General features: G+C 53.3%; 6 protein-coding genes across 6 annotated transcripts; 2 read left to right on the top strand and 4 right to left on the bottom strand.

Annotated features, from left to right (window-relative positions):
* Positions 1-682: 682 nt before the first annotated feature.
* Positions 683-3,819, bottom strand: F5Z01DRAFT_155469 (family 35 glycosyltransferase). The gene is made up of 3 exons (XM_046257753.1): positions 3,664-3,819; positions 1,368-3,564; positions 683-1,318 (listed from the first exon to the last, which is right to left on the bottom strand). The coding sequence occupies exons 2-3, from the start codon at positions 3,557-3,559 to the stop codon at positions 838-840; spliced, it is 2,673 nt and encodes an 890-aa protein (XP_046117113.1). The 5' UTR covers positions 3,560-3,564; positions 3,664-3,819; the 3' UTR covers positions 683-837.
* Positions 3,820-4,974: 1,155 nt separating this feature from the next.
* On the bottom strand, positions 4,975-6,859 carry F5Z01DRAFT_155670 (guanine nucleotide binding protein, alpha subunit). Its single transcript, XM_046257757.1, has 6 exons — positions 6,469-6,859; positions 6,068-6,413; positions 5,888-6,016; positions 5,711-5,840; positions 5,424-5,662; positions 4,975-5,368 (listed from the first exon to the last, which is right to left on the bottom strand). Exons 1-6 carry the CDS (start codon positions 6,590-6,592, stop codon positions 5,269-5,271), a joined length of 1,068 nt encoding a protein of 355 aa, XP_046117112.1. The 5' UTR covers positions 6,593-6,859; the 3' UTR covers positions 4,975-5,268.
* On the bottom strand, positions 6,724-7,071 carry F5Z01DRAFT_637448 (uncharacterized protein; the record flags this gene model as incomplete). The annotated part of the gene is made up of 1 exon (XM_046262283.1): positions 6,724-7,071. One exon carries the CDS (start codon positions 7,069-7,071, stop codon positions 6,724-6,726), a length of 348 nt encoding a protein of 115 aa, XP_046117111.1.
* Positions 7,072-7,768: 697 nt separating this feature from the next.
* On the top strand, positions 7,769-8,933 carry F5Z01DRAFT_155502 (uncharacterized protein). Its single transcript, XM_046257754.1, has 2 exons — positions 7,769-8,489; positions 8,551-8,933. Exons 1-2 carry the CDS (start codon positions 7,927-7,929, stop codon positions 8,708-8,710), a joined length of 723 nt encoding a protein of 240 aa, XP_046117110.1. The 5' UTR covers positions 7,769-7,926; the 3' UTR covers positions 8,711-8,933.
* Positions 8,934-9,260: 327 nt separating this feature from the next.
* Positions 9,261-11,229, bottom strand: F5Z01DRAFT_155666 (uncharacterized protein). The gene is made up of 2 exons (XM_046257756.1): positions 11,145-11,229; positions 9,261-10,816 (listed from the first exon to the last, which is right to left on the bottom strand). The coding sequence occupies exon 2, from the start codon at positions 10,805-10,807 to the stop codon at positions 9,425-9,427; it is 1,383 nt and encodes a 460-aa protein (XP_046117109.1). The 5' UTR covers positions 10,808-10,816; positions 11,145-11,229; the 3' UTR covers positions 9,261-9,424.
* Positions 11,230-11,445: 216 nt separating this feature from the next.
* F5Z01DRAFT_658094 (uncharacterized protein) lies at positions 11,446-12,992 on the top strand. The gene is made up of 3 exons (XM_046263677.1): positions 11,446-11,702; positions 11,777-12,126; positions 12,179-12,992. Exons 2-3 carry the CDS (start codon positions 11,932-11,934, stop codon positions 12,599-12,601), a joined length of 618 nt encoding a protein of 205 aa, XP_046117108.1. The 5' UTR covers positions 11,446-11,702; positions 11,777-11,931; the 3' UTR covers positions 12,602-12,992.
* The last annotated feature ends 3,211 nt before the right edge of the window (positions 12,993-16,203 follow it).

Raw genomic sequence — 16,203 nt, 5'->3', positions numbered from 1 at the left:
CCTGCGCTGTCATCTCGCATTTTCTTAGAGCAGCAGCAGTCACTAGTCTAATCATCCCGCTACTACTGAGTGCCCCACGTCGTCAATCCATTAAATCCTGTATTCGCGGTGAATACCAGAAACCCCAATACTGATCAGAAAATATGCATTCCGCGGACAATACCATCCCAGATCAACAAGCATAAGTACATGGTGGTGTTGGTGACAGTGGGCTAGAAGGACGCCATGCCATGCCATGCCATGCCATGCCATGCCATGCCAGTTGGGCCGACCGGGTTTGTCGTCGAGATCCCACGTCACTCCGTCATCCATGCGGCCATGCCCCTCCAAAAGCCCGAAAACCTGATATCCTTCAGATGCGCTTTTGTACCACCACGCAAATCTCAGCTGCGCATCCCACCACGGTCCCTGGGATGGGAAAAGCTATCCCAGGACCAATTCCTCCGTCAGTGCAACAGCTGTTGCATATGCCCCTCGCGTAGCCGGATCGCGGGGCCAAGACCAGCTCACCATCGGAAAGCCCGCTAGCGCGGTATGGTATCTTTAGGCGAAACTATGGCCCAAAGGTACTTCTGCACGTTAGCGTTGTCGATCATCGAGCGCGTCCGTCAGCTCTGCGCATCGACGTCACAGCAGCTGATCGACACCATTCTACGCGCGTCTAACAGCCGGGCCTTATCCTTGATAATTTCAAGCACGATGCATGCCATCGTGTCTTGTAGCTTCATTCAAGTTCACACTATTAAATCAAAAACTGGCTATCGACTGAGCGTGTATAGTAGGACAAGACGAAGAAATTGGCCCGTCAAGCCTCGAACCATCACCACCGCATGCCCTTCAACTCTTCACGGCCAAAGGCTCGACGTTCCAGATCGACTCAGCATACTCGTTAATGCACCGATCACTGCTGAAGAAGCCCATACGTGCCACCGACACGATGCACTTGGCAACCCACTCGTCCTGGTTGCGGTACGCCTCATCCACGAGCTTGTGCGTCTCAATGTAGCTGTGGAAGTCATCCGACACGAGGTAGTAGTCCCCATGGTGTCGCACGGCTGCCACCATGGCACTGAAGTCGTGCGGTGTCCCAAAGGTGCCCTTCTCCATCTCTTCAAAGACCTTGTTCAGGTCAGGATCGATCGTGTGCGAGCCGTAATTGTGCGCGTGTCGCAGATCCTCCACGTCCTCAGCCAGATTGCCGAACAAGAAGATGTTGTTGTCGCCAATCTCGCGGGTGATCTCAATGTTGGCGCCGTCGCAAGTGCCGATGATAAGCCCGCCATTGAGGACGAACTTCATGTTGCTCGTGCCCGAAGCCCTGTGCGGTGTTAGTCAGAGGTCTCGCTGCAGTTTGAGCAAACACTTACTCTGTTCCGGCTGTCGAGATATGCTCGGAAATATCCGAAGCTGGCGTGATGATCTCGGCCTTGCTGACATTGTAGTCCGGCAAGAAGATGACCTTGAGCAGGTCGCCAATATCTGCATCGTTGTTGACCACCGAGCCGACGGCGTTGATCAGGTGGATGATCTGCTTGGCCATCCAATACCCAGGAGCTGCTTTACCGCCAAAGACAGACACCCGGGGAAGCTGCTTCTTTCTCTCCTCAGGGCTCATGGCCTTGAGGGTCAAGTATCGATGGATCACACCGAAGATGTTGAGCTGCTGGCGCTTGTACTCGTGGATACGTTTGACCTGGATATCAAACAGAGCAGCCGGGTTGACAGTCACACCTGTCAGCTCTTTGATGAGCTTGGCCAGTCGTACTTTGTTGGCGTACTTGATCTCAGACCACTCCTTCCGGAACTCTTTGTCCTCGGCCAGGGACTCGAGCTTGTTCAGCTTGGTCAAGTCCTTCAAGAAATCGTTGCCACCAATCTTGGAGGCAATGAGCTCGGACAAGCGAGGGTTGGCTTGGTGCAGCCAGCGACGCGGCGTAATACCATTGGTGACGTTGGTAAACTTGTCCGGACCGTAGATTTCGACAAAGTCTTTGAAGATCGTCGTCTTGATCAAATCTGAGTGGAGCTCGGCAACACCGTTCACCTTGTGAGAACCGACGATCGCAAGGTACGCCATCCGCACCATCTTGGGCTGCGACTCCTCGATGATGGACACCCGCCTAAGGATATCGCGATCGTTGGGGAACTGCTTCTCGACTTGCTGGAGGAAGTAGAGGTTGATGTCGTAAATGATCTGCAAGTGTCGAGGCAGTAGATGCTGAACGAGGCCTACGGGCCACTTCTCCAAAGCCTCGGGGAGAACGGTGTGGTTGGTGTAGCCAAACGTACTGGTTACAATGTCCCAAGCCTCTTCCCATTCCAGGCCCTCGATGTCAACGAGAATACGCTGTAATTCAACAATGGCCAGCGTCGGGTGGGTATCGTTGAGCTGGATTGCGACCTGGTCAGCAAACTGCTTCCAAGGACGCTTCGACTTCTTGAAGCGGCGAACAATGTCGTGCAGCGAGGCGGCCACCCAGAAATACTGCTGCTTCAGGCGGAGCTCCTTGCCTCTCTCGAGATTGTCGTTGGGATACAATACGGCACTGATGGTCTCAGCGCGCTGCTGGTCGGCGACGGAGCTTTCGTAGTCGCCATTGTTGAACTTTTGAAAGTCAAACTCGCCGCCGGAGGCCTTGCTCGACCATAATCGGAGATTGTTCGTGGTAGACGTGTTGTATCCAGGGATGGGAACATCATAGGCGACGGCTTGCACTATCTCGCCGCCCTCCCAGATTGCTACCTCCTTGCCTTGCTCTTTGGATTCCTTGCGGACGTTGCCAAAGAACTGGATATCGACCGTCACGTCATGACGAGGAAATTCCCAGGGGTTGAAGTCAAGCCAGTAGTCGGGCACTTCGACCTGATACCCGTCGATAATCTCCTGCTTGAAGATACCGTACCGGTAGCGCAGGCCGTAGCCCCAGGCGTGAAAGTCCAGAGACGCCAAACTGTCCAGGAAACAAGCTGCCAGGCGACCGAGACCACCGTTGCCCAGCGCAGCGTCGTTCTCCTGCCCAATGATATCCTCGATGCGGAAGCCGAGCTCAGAGAGGCCGGCCTTGGCGGTGTCCTTCTGGCCAATATTGAGCATCGCATTGTCCAAGGCACGACCCATGAGGAACTCCAGACTCAGGTAGTACACACGCTTCGAGTCCCTGTACGTCTGGTTCTGCTGGGTCCGATTCCAATCAAGGATCAATTGGTCACGGAACGCCAGACTGGTGGCCGAGTATGCCGCCTTCTCATCGCAGTTGAACATGCTGCGTGCAAGTGTGGTCTCAACATGGCGGACCAGCTCCTTCTCGAAGCCGTCCTTGCCGCGGAAGCCTTGAGCTTGGGCACGTTTCCATGCTTCACGTTGAGGCTCAGGAATCGAGGCTTCGACACTCTTGATCTCACCTGGTCCCAGACCAGTTATAGTTCGTGTGTGCTTGGGACGCGAGATGCCAGCGGGGCCGACGGAGCCCTGGATATCGACGATGGGAGCTCCTGAGGAGGGACGGCGTTGTCGAAGGGGGATGCGCTCCGGCTGCGAGTTCTGTCCAGCGGGCGCCATGTTTTCTGGTACTTCAGCCATCTTGGTCAACTTTTCTGTCCTAATCGGAGAAGATGCGTAGGCTTGAGAAGTGTAAGACGTCGGGGAATGGCTATGGCACTTACTCCCGTATTAACCACCCAACGAGTTCCCCTTCGCTCTGAGCTCTCAGACGCCGAAGTTGGTAAGTCGAGGTGGGGCAGGTGGGGGATCTCTCAATTCGCGGGGCAGCGTCCACCTAAACGAAGCTTGACAGGCCAGGGATCCACGCTGATGCAGCTGGGCGAGCGCGAGTTGATGGTCGAGACCTCGGAGAGCTGGGGATGAGGGAGGGAGGAGGTGACTGCTCGTAGTTGATTAGATATGGCAGAAGCTTACGACAGAGAAAGACGGAAACAAGAGCGAAGAAAGGCAGATGGACTCGGATGACTGCCAGTGGGTATTAAAGAGGACACTGGAGCTCGTAGCCTGAGAAGTGAGGAATGGGGTGGGCAAAGTCAGGCCATTCTACTATGCACTTTCCTTGCATCCAATAACCAGCATGCCAGGCTGCATCCGACATGAACCAGACCTTGCGGGCTTCGCCATGCTCAGCAGTGATACGAACTGGAAACCGGCCAACGGGTGTCCAGTCTGCCCGCAGATGGCACGGGTGAATGTCTGGGTGCTGCATCAACGCGCAAGAGTGCAGTCGTCACAGTTGCACCATCCACTCCCCAGCTTCGATCGTGTCTTGTCCATCGTGGATGGCCAGATGCATTGGCGAGCGAAGCTGCAGATGCGAGTTGCTGGGCGAGTCTAGGACCGTTCAATTACATCCATCTCTGCTAATCAGAACCCAATGGACCACATCCAAGTCCGCCAATGTCTTGCCCAATCTCCAAATAATTCCCCGCGCCGCATCGGTCGAACCTTGACCACCCAGTCTCAGGCTATTGAGCGCACGTGTGGAACTCCGTGAACCTCACGCTGCACCACAGTCGATAATTCATATACCTGCCTCCGCCCGATAGTTGGCAGCCGTAAGACCCATTCAGCACGCAGCAACCGCTTAGTTACCACCCTGTATGCATGGACAAAGTCGAGAGCATCCCGTCCCCCGCATACATTTCCTCGATCTGAGCCTATGGTGCCGATGAACATGTACGCAAACTAACGCATGTACGAGCACGGCGGGCGACTCCGCAGATGCCGGTTGACCACAAGCGCTAGCGACGAATCACCAAAGTAGCATGTCGATGCGGTGTCCCATTGTGTATCAAGATCCCTTGTTTCCATGGTTGCTCTGATTGCGTTGCTGCTTGGTACGGTAGACTAGATCAAGGCCTCACAATAGCCCCATGACCTCGCCTGCAGAAGGACCCAGTTCGCTTCCCAGCCACCAGGAAATGGTGCTTGGCCGTAACACCACATCTCTCGATTCGAACCCAACAACTCCGCAAGCCATACAGCATTAATACACTTGATACCTCATTTCTGCTGCAATGACGCAACAATAATGTCCCAGCACGCCGCGACAACCCACGTTACGTCTGACTTCTGCGACACAGTCTCTCTGATGATATGTGATCATATGTGACCCTATGCGCCAACACATTGGTATAATTCGAGACGCTGGCTCCCGAAGTCACTGCGCCCAACGCCGATACGTGCACGCTCCATGCCCCTGGGGCGATTCCGCGTATAAAAGCAAGAAGAAGAGAACCCAATCGCTCGTAAAATGTCTTCGTTCACAAAATACCTGAATCCCTTAGGGCGTTATTGAGAATCGTCTCCTTGACCGCCGCGAAAACAAGCCGAATATTCGATGTGTCGGTCGCTTGCGTAAGACTGGTGGGAATTAGCTGGATCATTGAAAGAGAAAAGAACCGAGATGCCAACATACTGTGGGTAGAGGTTGAGGTGAGCCCTGTTGACCTGATTGAACCGCCACAGCAAATACTTGGCGGCCTTGTTCACGTCGCTGCCGCCCGAGTAATCGGGGAAATAGTTGCCCAATGGCGACCGCCCCAATTTTTGTTTGAAGATGTCGACCTTGTTTAGAAACAGGATGATGCTCGTTCGCATAAACCATTTCGAGTTGACGACGCTATCAAACAACAGGAGACTTTCCATCATTCGGTTCTGCGACAGTCAGCATGCATCCGGTGCAGCGCGAGCTCAGCAACGCACCTGACTGCTCTCCTCGAGCAGGACTTGGTCGTATTCGCTCAGAGCAACGCAAAATATGATAGATGTGACGTTCTCGAAACAATGAATCCACTTTTTGCGCTCAGAACGCTGGCCACCGACGTCGAACATACTACCACTTGTCAGCTCCGCGCCTTGCGCCGTCGGATTATCACTCACTGTATACTAAGCTGGCCCATTTGAAAGCGCGTCTCGTATATCCCCGTGGTCTTTGTTCGCGCGCGTAGGACATCCATCTCTGTGGGAAGATAGTCGGGCGCGACGATGCGATCCGCTTCTTGGAAAAAGCTGTTGAACAATGGTCAGCGGAGAATCTAAGCCAAGCCGCGGTCGCCTCACTATTCGGCCGAGTCCATCAGGTAGAACTCGGTTTGGTGATCCATGAGCAGGTTCTTGGCCGGGTCATTCCAGATGGCCTGCACAGCAGCACCTACTTGCGGCTCAATGTGCGCCTGAGGGCCGGACTCGGTTTGGTAATCTAGTAGATAGTCGGCATGAGCCTGGTTGCCTTCCCGTTGCGGCTCAATGTTGAATTGCTGCATGGCGTTGATGACGGCCTTTGCGCATTCCACGAGATTCTTGAAGACGGTCGGTCGATAGTTGTAGAGCTCTTCCTCGGAGTATCCTTTGAGATGGATGATCTTCATCTGCTTCACAATGGTCGACTTGCCGCTCTCGCCCGAGCCTATGACATTGCGGTCAGTACGTGAGTAGAACGAGCAGTCTGCGCGTGGACCTACCCAACAGGAGAATCTTGCATTCCTTCCGTAACTTCTTCGAGTCCTCTTCCAAAATCTTGTCTATGTGTTGACTCTTCTTCTTCTGTTCCGCCTCCTCATTGCTGGTGCTATTGCAGATGCCCATGTTGACTGCGGTGCACCCTGCGGGGTCTCGGGGTTCGATTCCTCTGATGCAAAGGTAAGGTATATAGTTGCGACGAGTGATTCTTCAATCGCAAAGCTGTCTTGGTCACAGGCGCATGGCCTGCCAATTGGTTATTGCTCTGTGAGCAGGCGGTAGAGCTCCGGCAAGCGGCGGGAGGCCCGGTAGCAGTGCAACGGGGGAGAGATGTCGTCGACGGCTGGAGGTAGGTACTCGAGTACCACGCTGGCGCTCGTGTCGGGGATTTCGGTAGCCGCAAAGTGTCGCAATGAATGTGCGCGCCGATAGTTGGTTGTGAGCAATGGCAGTGATGATGCCGGGGCGCAGGTTGAGGGGCCCTTGACGGTTGGGGAGCCCGGTGGACGGTTGGAGAGTTGGACGTGGGAATGGGGGTCGAGGGTCGCCAAAGGCAAGACTGGAGCAATGATGACAAGTCGTCGGCGACGGGCACCAATTGGCATCGAGGGTGCGCGGTGTGGAGGCGTGGCCGGGGCAAATGCTTGAGTCCAGCAGCTAACTAGGGAGCCGGCTCGATATGTTGGCCTTGGAAGAATGGAAACAATGTGGATGCAGCGCTCGATGATCCCGTGACGTTTGCCTTGGGATGGGTCAGGTCAATTTCGCCTCGACAAGAATAACCAGACAATTCGAGGAAGAAGCAACGCGCGCAGGTGAGGTGGGAATTGCGATGGATCAATTCAATGGAAGCCCCCGTCCGAGGCGTGGGCTGGAAACAGGAACCCACAGGCATGAGGTAGGGTCACGTCGGTCAGGGTCGGGATGAGGCGGGGGGTCATACATGCGCCTTGCTTTATACTGGCTGGCTATGAGAATCTCTTCATGCCTCTGCGAACGTCAGGCCACAATAGCACGTTCAAATGGACGCGTGTTATAGATTTCCCATCCACGGCTATTAGCCTTCGGTAAGACCGACGGGTCTTAGATTCACTGGTGCTGGAGGGTTCGAAAGCACATGGGCCAGGTTGGGGATGCATTTCAGGGGATGCCAGAGGCTAAAAAGAGGATGGTGGCCCCCATCTTGGACTGGAGGCTGGAGCTGCACCTTCCTAGATTCGGCCCCGGCAGGCAACACTGGCAGATCGTACCCTCTCGCAAATCAATTAATCCATCAATACAGCACAGTTGGCGCGGCTGGAATTCAAAATGATACATCCTGTGAAGATTCCTTGCCTTGGCCTCAGCTCACAAGTTATCTTATTAACACGTAGACCTCCCTTCATAGGCGCGCGCGCGCTGTGGCGCCTCATGCAGCGGCCCCTTATCTGCACGTGTAGTAGTAAACCGCCTCGCGACGAATGGCGTCGCCCTCAGGAGCCACGCGCGCTGCCTGTCACTATTACCACGTACGCCATTCAGAACCAGAACGAGGACCACAATGGCCACAGTCGACAGTCTATTGTCTCGTGCGCGGGACGGTGCACGCACTCTCAATGGTGGTTTCCACATCCGGCAATTCCATAATCTTCAACAAAGGGCGCTCGAGGTCCCATCAGGCACCTGCTTCAACGCAGCGACCATCTTGTCTCAGATTCGGATGTCTGAGCTCTGGGTCGCTTGTCTCGGTTCGAAGCTTGTACCATACGCAAGAGCGCAGCTGGGCGCGCGCAGTGAGAATCATCATTGCGGCCTGTTGCTTTTTATGGGAGCACAACGTTCATCAACAAGTCGCTTATAGCAGCATCCTTGCCTGCCTGAGCCAGGTGAGCGTTGAAATGAGCTGCGCTGGGTGCCCTGAACCCTGCTTCACTGTGAATTACTTATTACCCATGGCTGGATATGGCGCCTCGGATTTCAAGGAGTCATGCGATAATTACTTACTCGAGCAAAAGTGCAACGACTCACGTGAAGCTACGAGTAGGTAAGTCTTGTTGACCTCCTATTGAAGCTCTGTGGTATTTATCATTCGATTGTTGCCACAGTCGTGTGCCACCACCCCGTCACTCGCAGCCTCTTCGGTCGCTGCAGCTAACTTCGCACGTAGCCGGGAATTGCACAATTGCATCGCCTGCGCTTTTCTCCGTCGAGTACCTCGTGGAGCTGGCGCTAACAATTGACTTTGGGCTGCGTCGTTTGAAGTAGTATCGCCTTTTGTCGCGTGGCGGTCGTTTGGGATCACATGCATGAGCCGGGCCAGATCTGAGATCGACTACACGTGGCTGCCCACCTTGACAAAGAAAGGGTGCAGGAGTAGCTCCAGGCTCGATTCATGCCCACGCGCAGTTTTGCATGTTTTTAACTCTGTGATATACGGAAGCATAGCACTTCTCGAGGATCGACATGGTGATTACTCATCAATTCAGACAATGCGCCTGGGTAATCGGACGTCCACGTCCACCACAATGAAGGGGCACGGCACATCATCACCTCAGCCTTCACATGAAGGAACAACAGCCACTACCGATGCAAAACAGCGCGACGAGAAAGTTGGTGCTGAAAAGCGTCCTGATACCGACGTGCTTGTCTAGTGATTCGGAAGCTCAGATCCAGATGAGTTTGGTGACTTTGGTCTCCTCGCGCCTCGAGCCATGATCACCATATCTTTGTTCTCTGACACAGCCTTGATCAGGGTAAAGTCAACCTCAGCCAACTCAGCATCTTATCCGCAGAAAATTTTTGATTGGATCTGTTCAGGTCTTTGTCTCCCAGCGCGAAATGTCTTGCAAATACATGTTCCTACCATCGCCAGCGCGCCTTGATTCCGTCCATGGGTATCTCGTCCATATTTTACTCCCCAAAAGCCAGTCCATATGCTCCCAAACGCCAATAGAAATAACAGCCTCCAAAAGACAGGATTCAGTCCAGACTCAGGTCCAAATCACCTGCACCGTAAACAGACTCGTGCCACGTGCCGCAACAGGGGCAGAGGTCCTCGTCTTCGTCGAAATGCTCCCGGCCAGTGCGTCGATCAAACAGAACCCAATCACGAGACTCCTCATCTCGACTGATTGGCACTCGCTTCCAGATGTACTCGTCGAGGGGCATACATGTCTCTGGGCACCCTTCTTCCGGTGGTGCTGGAGGGGCAAATCCTTTATGCGAGTGGCCCTGGTTGTACCACGCCGTCATCTCTCCGTCAAACCCCAAGAGGTCATCCTCGTCGTCACTAAAGTCCTCCATTGCGGCACGCACAACACGAGGGGCCCAATAGTAACCTCGCAGTGGCTGCAGCTGTCCTGCCGAGGGTGCCCAGTATGCTGCGATGCCGTCCATGAAGAGACCCTCGTCTTTGAGCATACCGCTGAGTTCTGCGTTTGCTCTGCTTCCAATGTCGCCGTCGGGCATTCCAGTGATCTGCAGCTCGTTCAGTGTGCAGCCGAATTCGTGCGATGCAACGTCATGAAGTTCGGCGCCGGATGGCGGCAGGTATCGATCTGTAAAGTTGACGAGGTCTATGCGCATGGAGGTTAGGTTCGGTAGAAGATTCGGTCTGGGCTTATCTTTATGTCGAAAGTTGATGTCAAAAGGGCCACGCAATGCCTGAAGAAAGTCGACAACTTGGGTCCAGGCGTAGGATCGAAGCCCCCCTCGAACAAGTGCAGCCTCCTTAGGTCGTTGGGCGACCTTCAGCTTCATGTCCCTCTTCAATTCGGTGTGGTATGCGGCAGGCAACTTCAACTTCCGCGCTTTTTGGTCATCGTAGTACCTAGCAATGACACGAATAGTGATGTGACGGATGTCCTCGCGAAAGCCAGCACTTAAAGCACCAAACGTCGTGAGTGCTTGAGGTGTCGTGAAAACAAACGTGTTTGAATTCCAGAAGAGTTTGGTGCCCTCCACATGAATCGCTTTGCAAGTGGCGAGAAAGTTGATGGCAACTTGATTCCCCCGATCCTTCTCAGCCTCGGTCAAGTGAGCCGGATTAGATGGCGACAACGGATCGAGAATCGGGTGCTGACTCTGCACAGCAAATTTGAGAACGCGTAAAACAATCTCAGCCGGTAGATATAGGCCGCCGCTCTTCTGTGGGTTGCTTATGGAGGACCTCGTCTTGCGCTGAGTGCAGCTTCCCTTACCAGCCAAAAAAGCCTGGGAGGCGGGGGACCAGGAAAGGGAGTGCGAAAGCAAGATTCTCTTCAACCTAGTATTCTCCTCGGCGAGCCTCTGATTTTCTATGCGCAGAGGATGTTTGAAGGCAACTTGAGCCAGGTCCTCCTTGTCACGGCAGTCGTGTGCCATCGGCGTGTTCTACAATTGTCAGCACGGGGTCCAGCACACTGCAACAGAAACGCACCAGATGAGCTGACATGCTGATAGGGGAGTGGCATGAGGTAACTCAGTGGCACAGGACGAGGTGCTTTCAATCATATGAGAGAGGAAGAAAGTTGTGGTGATGCGTGAAGCGTAGAGGGGCAGGGCGCAAACAATTGGCAACAGCGGGCCATCGATTTGCCACCATCAAGGTTCGCGGTCCAGATCCAAGTGTCCGTGGCAATCGCGATAGGGTGTTTTGGATGCGACGCCGCAATAATCAGAAGGTGAGGGTTTGATGAGATGGCAGCGGCTACGTACGTACAGGGAAAGAGCGCACCTGCCGGTTGTCAAACGGGCTACTCCGAGTGTCGCTTGAATGAAGCTTACCCTAAACCGATGGTGCACTTCACTTCGTCTTTCGAACAGGTTTACCACAGAGCCTATTACGATGGGGATATTTCATGCTGAAAAAGAAGTTGCATCTATTCCCACTTCATAGGATATGATTGAGAGCCATACAAAGGATTGTCGCAGTTTGCGGGTACTGTCCCGATTTCGGAGCTTTTTGTTTGGGTTTACTAAAAATCACGAAAGAAACATCATCACCATGCTTCATCGAATTCATTGCATTGCAGACTGGTTTTTATACATGCCTCATGAAAACCAAGCCAAAAAACCACCAATGCAGTCAATATGGCTGAATAGCTGGCACGGCGTCCGGTGCTATTATTCCGTGATTCACGATCGTAAGCTTGTGCATCGCCGATGCAAGGGGTCCTGCGCAAGATCGTGAGCGAGCACCACTGTGGATCGGACAACCATGGTACCAGATAATTGTGCTCTTCACAATCGAATAATCCCCAATTCACCTACCTACTACGTAAGGGCGCCCGCGCGCAGTGCTCACTGCTACCTCATGTTTGACGTCATGATTGTGCTGATGCCCCTCGCAAGAGCCTACATCTGTCGATGATGGAATGATATTGCGAGCTGAGGTAATCCTCCAGAGGACTTGACTTTAAAACAATTCCCGACCATTGTTCACACTCTTGACTTTCAATATTCGCCGTTGATACTATCCTGGAACAATCACACACATCAACTCAACCATGTCTTTCTCCAATACTTCCACCGGCGACAAGCCCGCCGACCCTTACAAGCAGGCGAACGCTGAAGAGCCCGACCTGAAGACCAAGATCGATGAGCTCGTGGAGTTCATGACTAGAACCAAGTTTGGCATGATGACCACTCACGATTCATCAAGCCAGAACCTGGTGTCGCGCGCCATGGCCCTTGCCGCCACTGTTTGTCAACCAAGACCCTCACCCGTTGAGCCGATACTGACAGACAATGAAGGAAACCCAGGGCATCGATCTTCTCTTCCACACCAACACCGAGTCTGGGAAGACCGACGACCTGAGCGCTGACCCGCACGTCAACATGTCCTTCATTGACTCCTCTGGCCAGTGGGCCTCGATCGCCGGCAACGCCAGCGTCGTGACGGACCGCGACTATGTCAAGAAGCACTACAGCCCTGCACTCAAGGCATGGCTAGGCGACCTGGGCGATGGCACTCACGATGGCTCTGAGAACGACCCTCGCATCGGTATCATCCGTATCAAGATGAGCACTGCCACGTATTCTGTTACACACAAGAACTTTGTCGCGCGTGCTGCCGAGGTGGCTACGGGCGCCGTGACGGGCAAGCCCGCGTCTGTAAACGCGTTGAGGGAGATTTCGGCTCAGGAGGTCGAGCAATGGAGGAAGGTGTCTTCTTGAGGACGAGACGATGTTATGAGTTTATGAGCCATGGCGCCCCTGGTAATCTCGCCTAATGAAAGGAACATTATTTGCTTGCCGTGCCCGTCTTGGCCATGCCGAGATGAAGTGCGGCTCTAGTTAAGATGTTGGCAAGTGCGTTGATGTTCTCAAATGGCGTGATGGTTTCTCTGACTTGCAGTGCGCTCGTATGTTGGTGTTCGTGGGACACTTGTAGTTTGGGGGAAAGTGTTGAAACGTTGGCGGCCGGTGCAAACGCCAATGATCCGCATCAAGAGCCGAGGAGGTGATGCCGGCACGCAACTAACTCATCAAGACCTCAACACTCACGAGGTTGATGAATCCTGTGCCTCATCAAGCTCTGGCTGGAGTTAATAAAATATTTGGAGCGTCTCTCCGTCACATACTTTGTGGTTCGAATCATGCGACGAGTTGTCCAGTCCTCGGGCCTCTGTCTCTGAGCCTGTCGTTATCGAGTTTCAGAACGGTTTAGCAAACCTATGAGGTAGTTCAAGCCCAGCTCATTCATCTTTCTGATGTAAATGAGGAGCTCGGGTGATAGTTGTTGATCAGATGTCAAAGGCATGGGAACACCAACATCTGCCATTCGTCGTCTCGCGACATTACAGTCCCCTCTGGCCGTGGACGATAAGCATCAGGTCATGAAGCTTTCGCTTATTATCTTATCCGAAACTCGCCCTCTGGTTTCTTATATCATACTCTGCTGAGTGTGTCCTGGTTTTAGATAGCTGACCCTCCTTCGCCAGGCGCCGTCTGGCGGACAGAGCCAACTCACATTTCCTGCATCTGGGTCGCTGATTGCCGCGTACATGCAGCACATGGATATCCCAATACCCAGAAGCACACTCCCTTACGTGCAACACTCTGCGAATGACGGGATGGTCGTTTGTGCCTTAACGCTGGTGGTGGTGGTGAGGGATGACAGTTGGTCACTTCACGGGCATTCATGTTGCTTCGGGCCTCACTGCCACATTCGACGATGTTTCAACAACTCTCGCCAAGAATTATAAATAGTTGATTGGCTTGACCAGCGACCCGACTCTGAGACCGGATCCTCTTCGCCTTTGTTTGGGTTAGGGGTCACGGGACAGCACTCAAAGTCACCCGCCATAATTCTCGCTCACATACACTGCCCTGATGCAGCTTGCAAGCTTTTCCCGTGGTAGGTCTTATGCAGCAAACATGATGAGATTCGAGGTTAGACACGGTTCGGAATTATCCAACATGATTAAAGATTTCAAAATCTGAGTAGAATATTACGCGGACCAAGGTTATTGCATCGAGTCGTCTGCCATGTGTCGATTTGTGAACGAGTTGCCACAACTTGGTCTAAAGCAGCCTGCGGCCGCTTACTTGATTATCCTCTCTGACTGACACCGTCATCCTGACCTTGAAGTTTCCGTCGGTATCATGTATGTCTAGTGCGCTTCGTCAAATGAAGGACACTTCTTCTCCAGGGCCGCCCAGGTGCAGCCGTTGACGGTTGGGGGCCGTGGCCCGTGGTCGGAGCTTCAAGCGGCAAGCCGCCTACAGCTGGTTAGTAGGTCAGGTACGTATGGCACACGTCGCCATACACGTCGGCCACGAGACCAGCAACACCGGCCCGGACTCGTAAACAGTTCCATCGGCAGTGGACTGTAGACGGATGTGCTTGGGGAGCGCTGCAATTCGATTTATATATTAGTCGAGCAAGGAAGGCTACGTACGAGAGACCCTTATTAGTTGTTTGAGAGGGTGCCCCACGGCCCCCACTCACACGAGCCACACCGCCGCTCCGCGTGGGAATCATCGGCCACAATGAGCAGCATCTCAAGACTCACCCTCATGATGTACTGGGCATGTTTGAGCGATACACTTGGATTCACCACGGGTTCGGATATCCAACTGGTCAACAAGACTACTTATCAAGCAAGCGGTTGCAGGCTGCTTGCTTGGTGTTAGTGAAAGGCTCCATCACAGAATTGCACACTATCATCCTGGCCGTCGTGTTGTCGCACATATGCACACCTCCGCGTGGAAATCAGCGGCCCCAACGAGCAGCACCTCATTGTTATTGATATTCCAAGCACGTCTATGTATGCCTGAAGAATGAAATCTTATGTGTCGGGACTCAAACTTTAAAGTCTCGGTCTCTCAGTCTCGGGCAGTTTGTGTCAGTTTGTCAGACTTGGGTTGTCAACCGCCCTACCTGGTATGCATCAAGTCAATCAGCCACGACCCCTCAGTTGATGTCTCAGGCACCCGCTCGCGATAACTTCATTCTATTTGCGGTCCTGTGGTGAATACGTACGTACTTGGTACTAGTTCTGAACTTCTTAGTTCTTCATGTACCTATTATTGAACTGACCCCCCCCACCCCCAATTCTCAATCCATAGTACCTACTAGTTCAAGCTCCTATGACCCCACTCTCATTACTACGTAGTAGTTCAAGTTCATTGTTCATTGTTCAACAAGCCCAAGTGCAGTTCAAGTTTGTGTATAACAACTCCAATAAATAATTCAAACTGTTGTGGCCCCACGCTCAACATTTCAAGTTCATTGTTCATTGGTCTCAATAAGTCCAAGCTCATTACAAGTTTGTGTGAAACAAGCCCTGCCCGGTGACTGGTCAGGCTGCACCCTGGATCCACAACACCAATGTCTACTTATATTCTCCCGCGTTCACCTTTCTCTTCTCCTCTTCCTTCTTTTCTTCGCATCTGCACCTTCTCCTGGGAACCAACCTTGAACAGCTTCTTTCCTGACGATGGTGCGTGATTCTCTGTTTTAGAATTCTACCATGTCCTTTAAAGACAGTGCATGGAAGGACGTTATAACAGAGAATCTCGCACTATCGTCAGGGGAGAGGCTGGTCAAGGCCCGGAGAAGGCTGTTCAGAGAATCACGCACCATCGTCCTCCCACGTTGTCCCATTCAATGGCGACATTGCCAACCAGAAAATCCGGCGCTACGCTGCAGATGCACACCTAGAAGGTAGGAGGACTCAAGTGTCTCAACCAATCGTCAAGGACGTCACTAACAAGAAAAGGCTCTTGCCTGGGTTGCTTCTGATGATCAGCTCGGCATTCCGGCACTGCGCGCTCGTATCCAAGGGCTCCCTATGAGCCCCACAAAGAGCGAGATCCCTTAGATGAAGGACGGAATCTCCGCCCGCCTGAAGTCCAAAAAGCAGCTTCTGGAAGCGATAGGTGCATCTCACTCCACCCCAGATGTTGATTGACCGCTAACATGACCAGCTCTCGCATGCAGGCGCTCCTCACGAGCCGCACGAAGAGCGAGATTCCCAAAGTGAAGGACGGAATCTCCGCCCGCCCTGCGAGCACCCCAGCAGCGTGCCCTTCCCTGACGCGGATGAGGATGCAGAAAGCAGTGGAAGCGCCCAAACATGACACCGCCGCTCCACATCAGGGAAGATCTGGACCTCAGAATCGGGCGATTTTCTACAACCGTGCGAGCACCACCTCCTTGATCCACCTCCTTGATCTTCCCTGACGCGGATGAGGATGCAGAAAGCAGTGGAAGCGCCCAAACATGACACCGCCGCTCCACATCAGGGAAGATCTGGACCTCAGAATCGGGC

The sequence above is a fragment of the Emericellopsis atlantica genome (assembly GCF_019669845.1).
Source record: "Emericellopsis atlantica unplaced genomic scaffold F5Z01scaffold_17, whole genome shotgun sequence".
NCBI lineage: Eukaryota > Fungi > Ascomycota > Sordariomycetes > Hypocreales > Bionectriaceae > Emericellopsis > Emericellopsis atlantica.
The sequence above is the reverse complement of the archived record's forward strand: the minus strand, read 5'-3'. Positions and strand labels throughout refer to the sequence as shown.

Bases quoted from the DNA above. Each gene is read 5' to 3' on its own strand.
- F5Z01DRAFT_155469 (XM_046257753.1), bottom strand. From the start codon at position 3,559: ATGGCGCCCGCTGGACAGAACTCGCAGCCGGAGCGCATCCCCCTTCGA. The intron at 1,319-1,367 runs GTAAGTGTTTGC...AACACCGCACAG, and splicing joins ATCTCGACAGCCGGAACAGA to GGCTTCGGGCACGAGCAACA.
- F5Z01DRAFT_155670 (XM_046257757.1), bottom strand. From the start codon at position 6,592: ATGGGCATCTGCAATAGCACCAGCAATGAGGAGGCGGAACAGAAGAAG. The intron at 6,414-6,468 runs GTAGGTCCACGC...GCAATGTCATAG, and splicing joins ATGCAAGATTCTCCTGTTGG to GCTCGGGCGAGAGCGGCAAG. The intron at 5,369-5,423 runs GTATGTTGGCAT...AATTCCCACCAG, and splicing joins CACCTCAACCTCTACCCACA to TCTTACGCAAGCGACCGACA.
- F5Z01DRAFT_155502 (XM_046257754.1), top strand. From the start codon at position 7,927: ATGGCGTCGCCCTCAGGAGCCACGCGCGCTGCCTGTCACTATTACCAC. The intron at 8,490-8,550 runs GTAAGTCTTGTT...TTGTTGCCACAG, and splicing joins TCACGTGAAGCTACGAGTAG to TCGTGTGCCACCACCCCGTC.
- F5Z01DRAFT_155666 (XM_046257756.1), bottom strand. From the start codon at position 10,807: ATGGCACACGACTGCCGTGACAAGGAGGACCTGGCTCAAGTTGCCTTC.
- F5Z01DRAFT_658094 (XM_046263677.1), top strand. From the start codon at position 11,932: ATGTCTTTCTCCAATACTTCCACCGGCGACAAGCCCGCCGACCCTTAC. The intron at 12,127-12,178 runs GTTTGTCAACCA...CAGACAATGAAG, and splicing joins CCATGGCCCTTGCCGCCACT to GAAACCCAGGGCATCGATCT.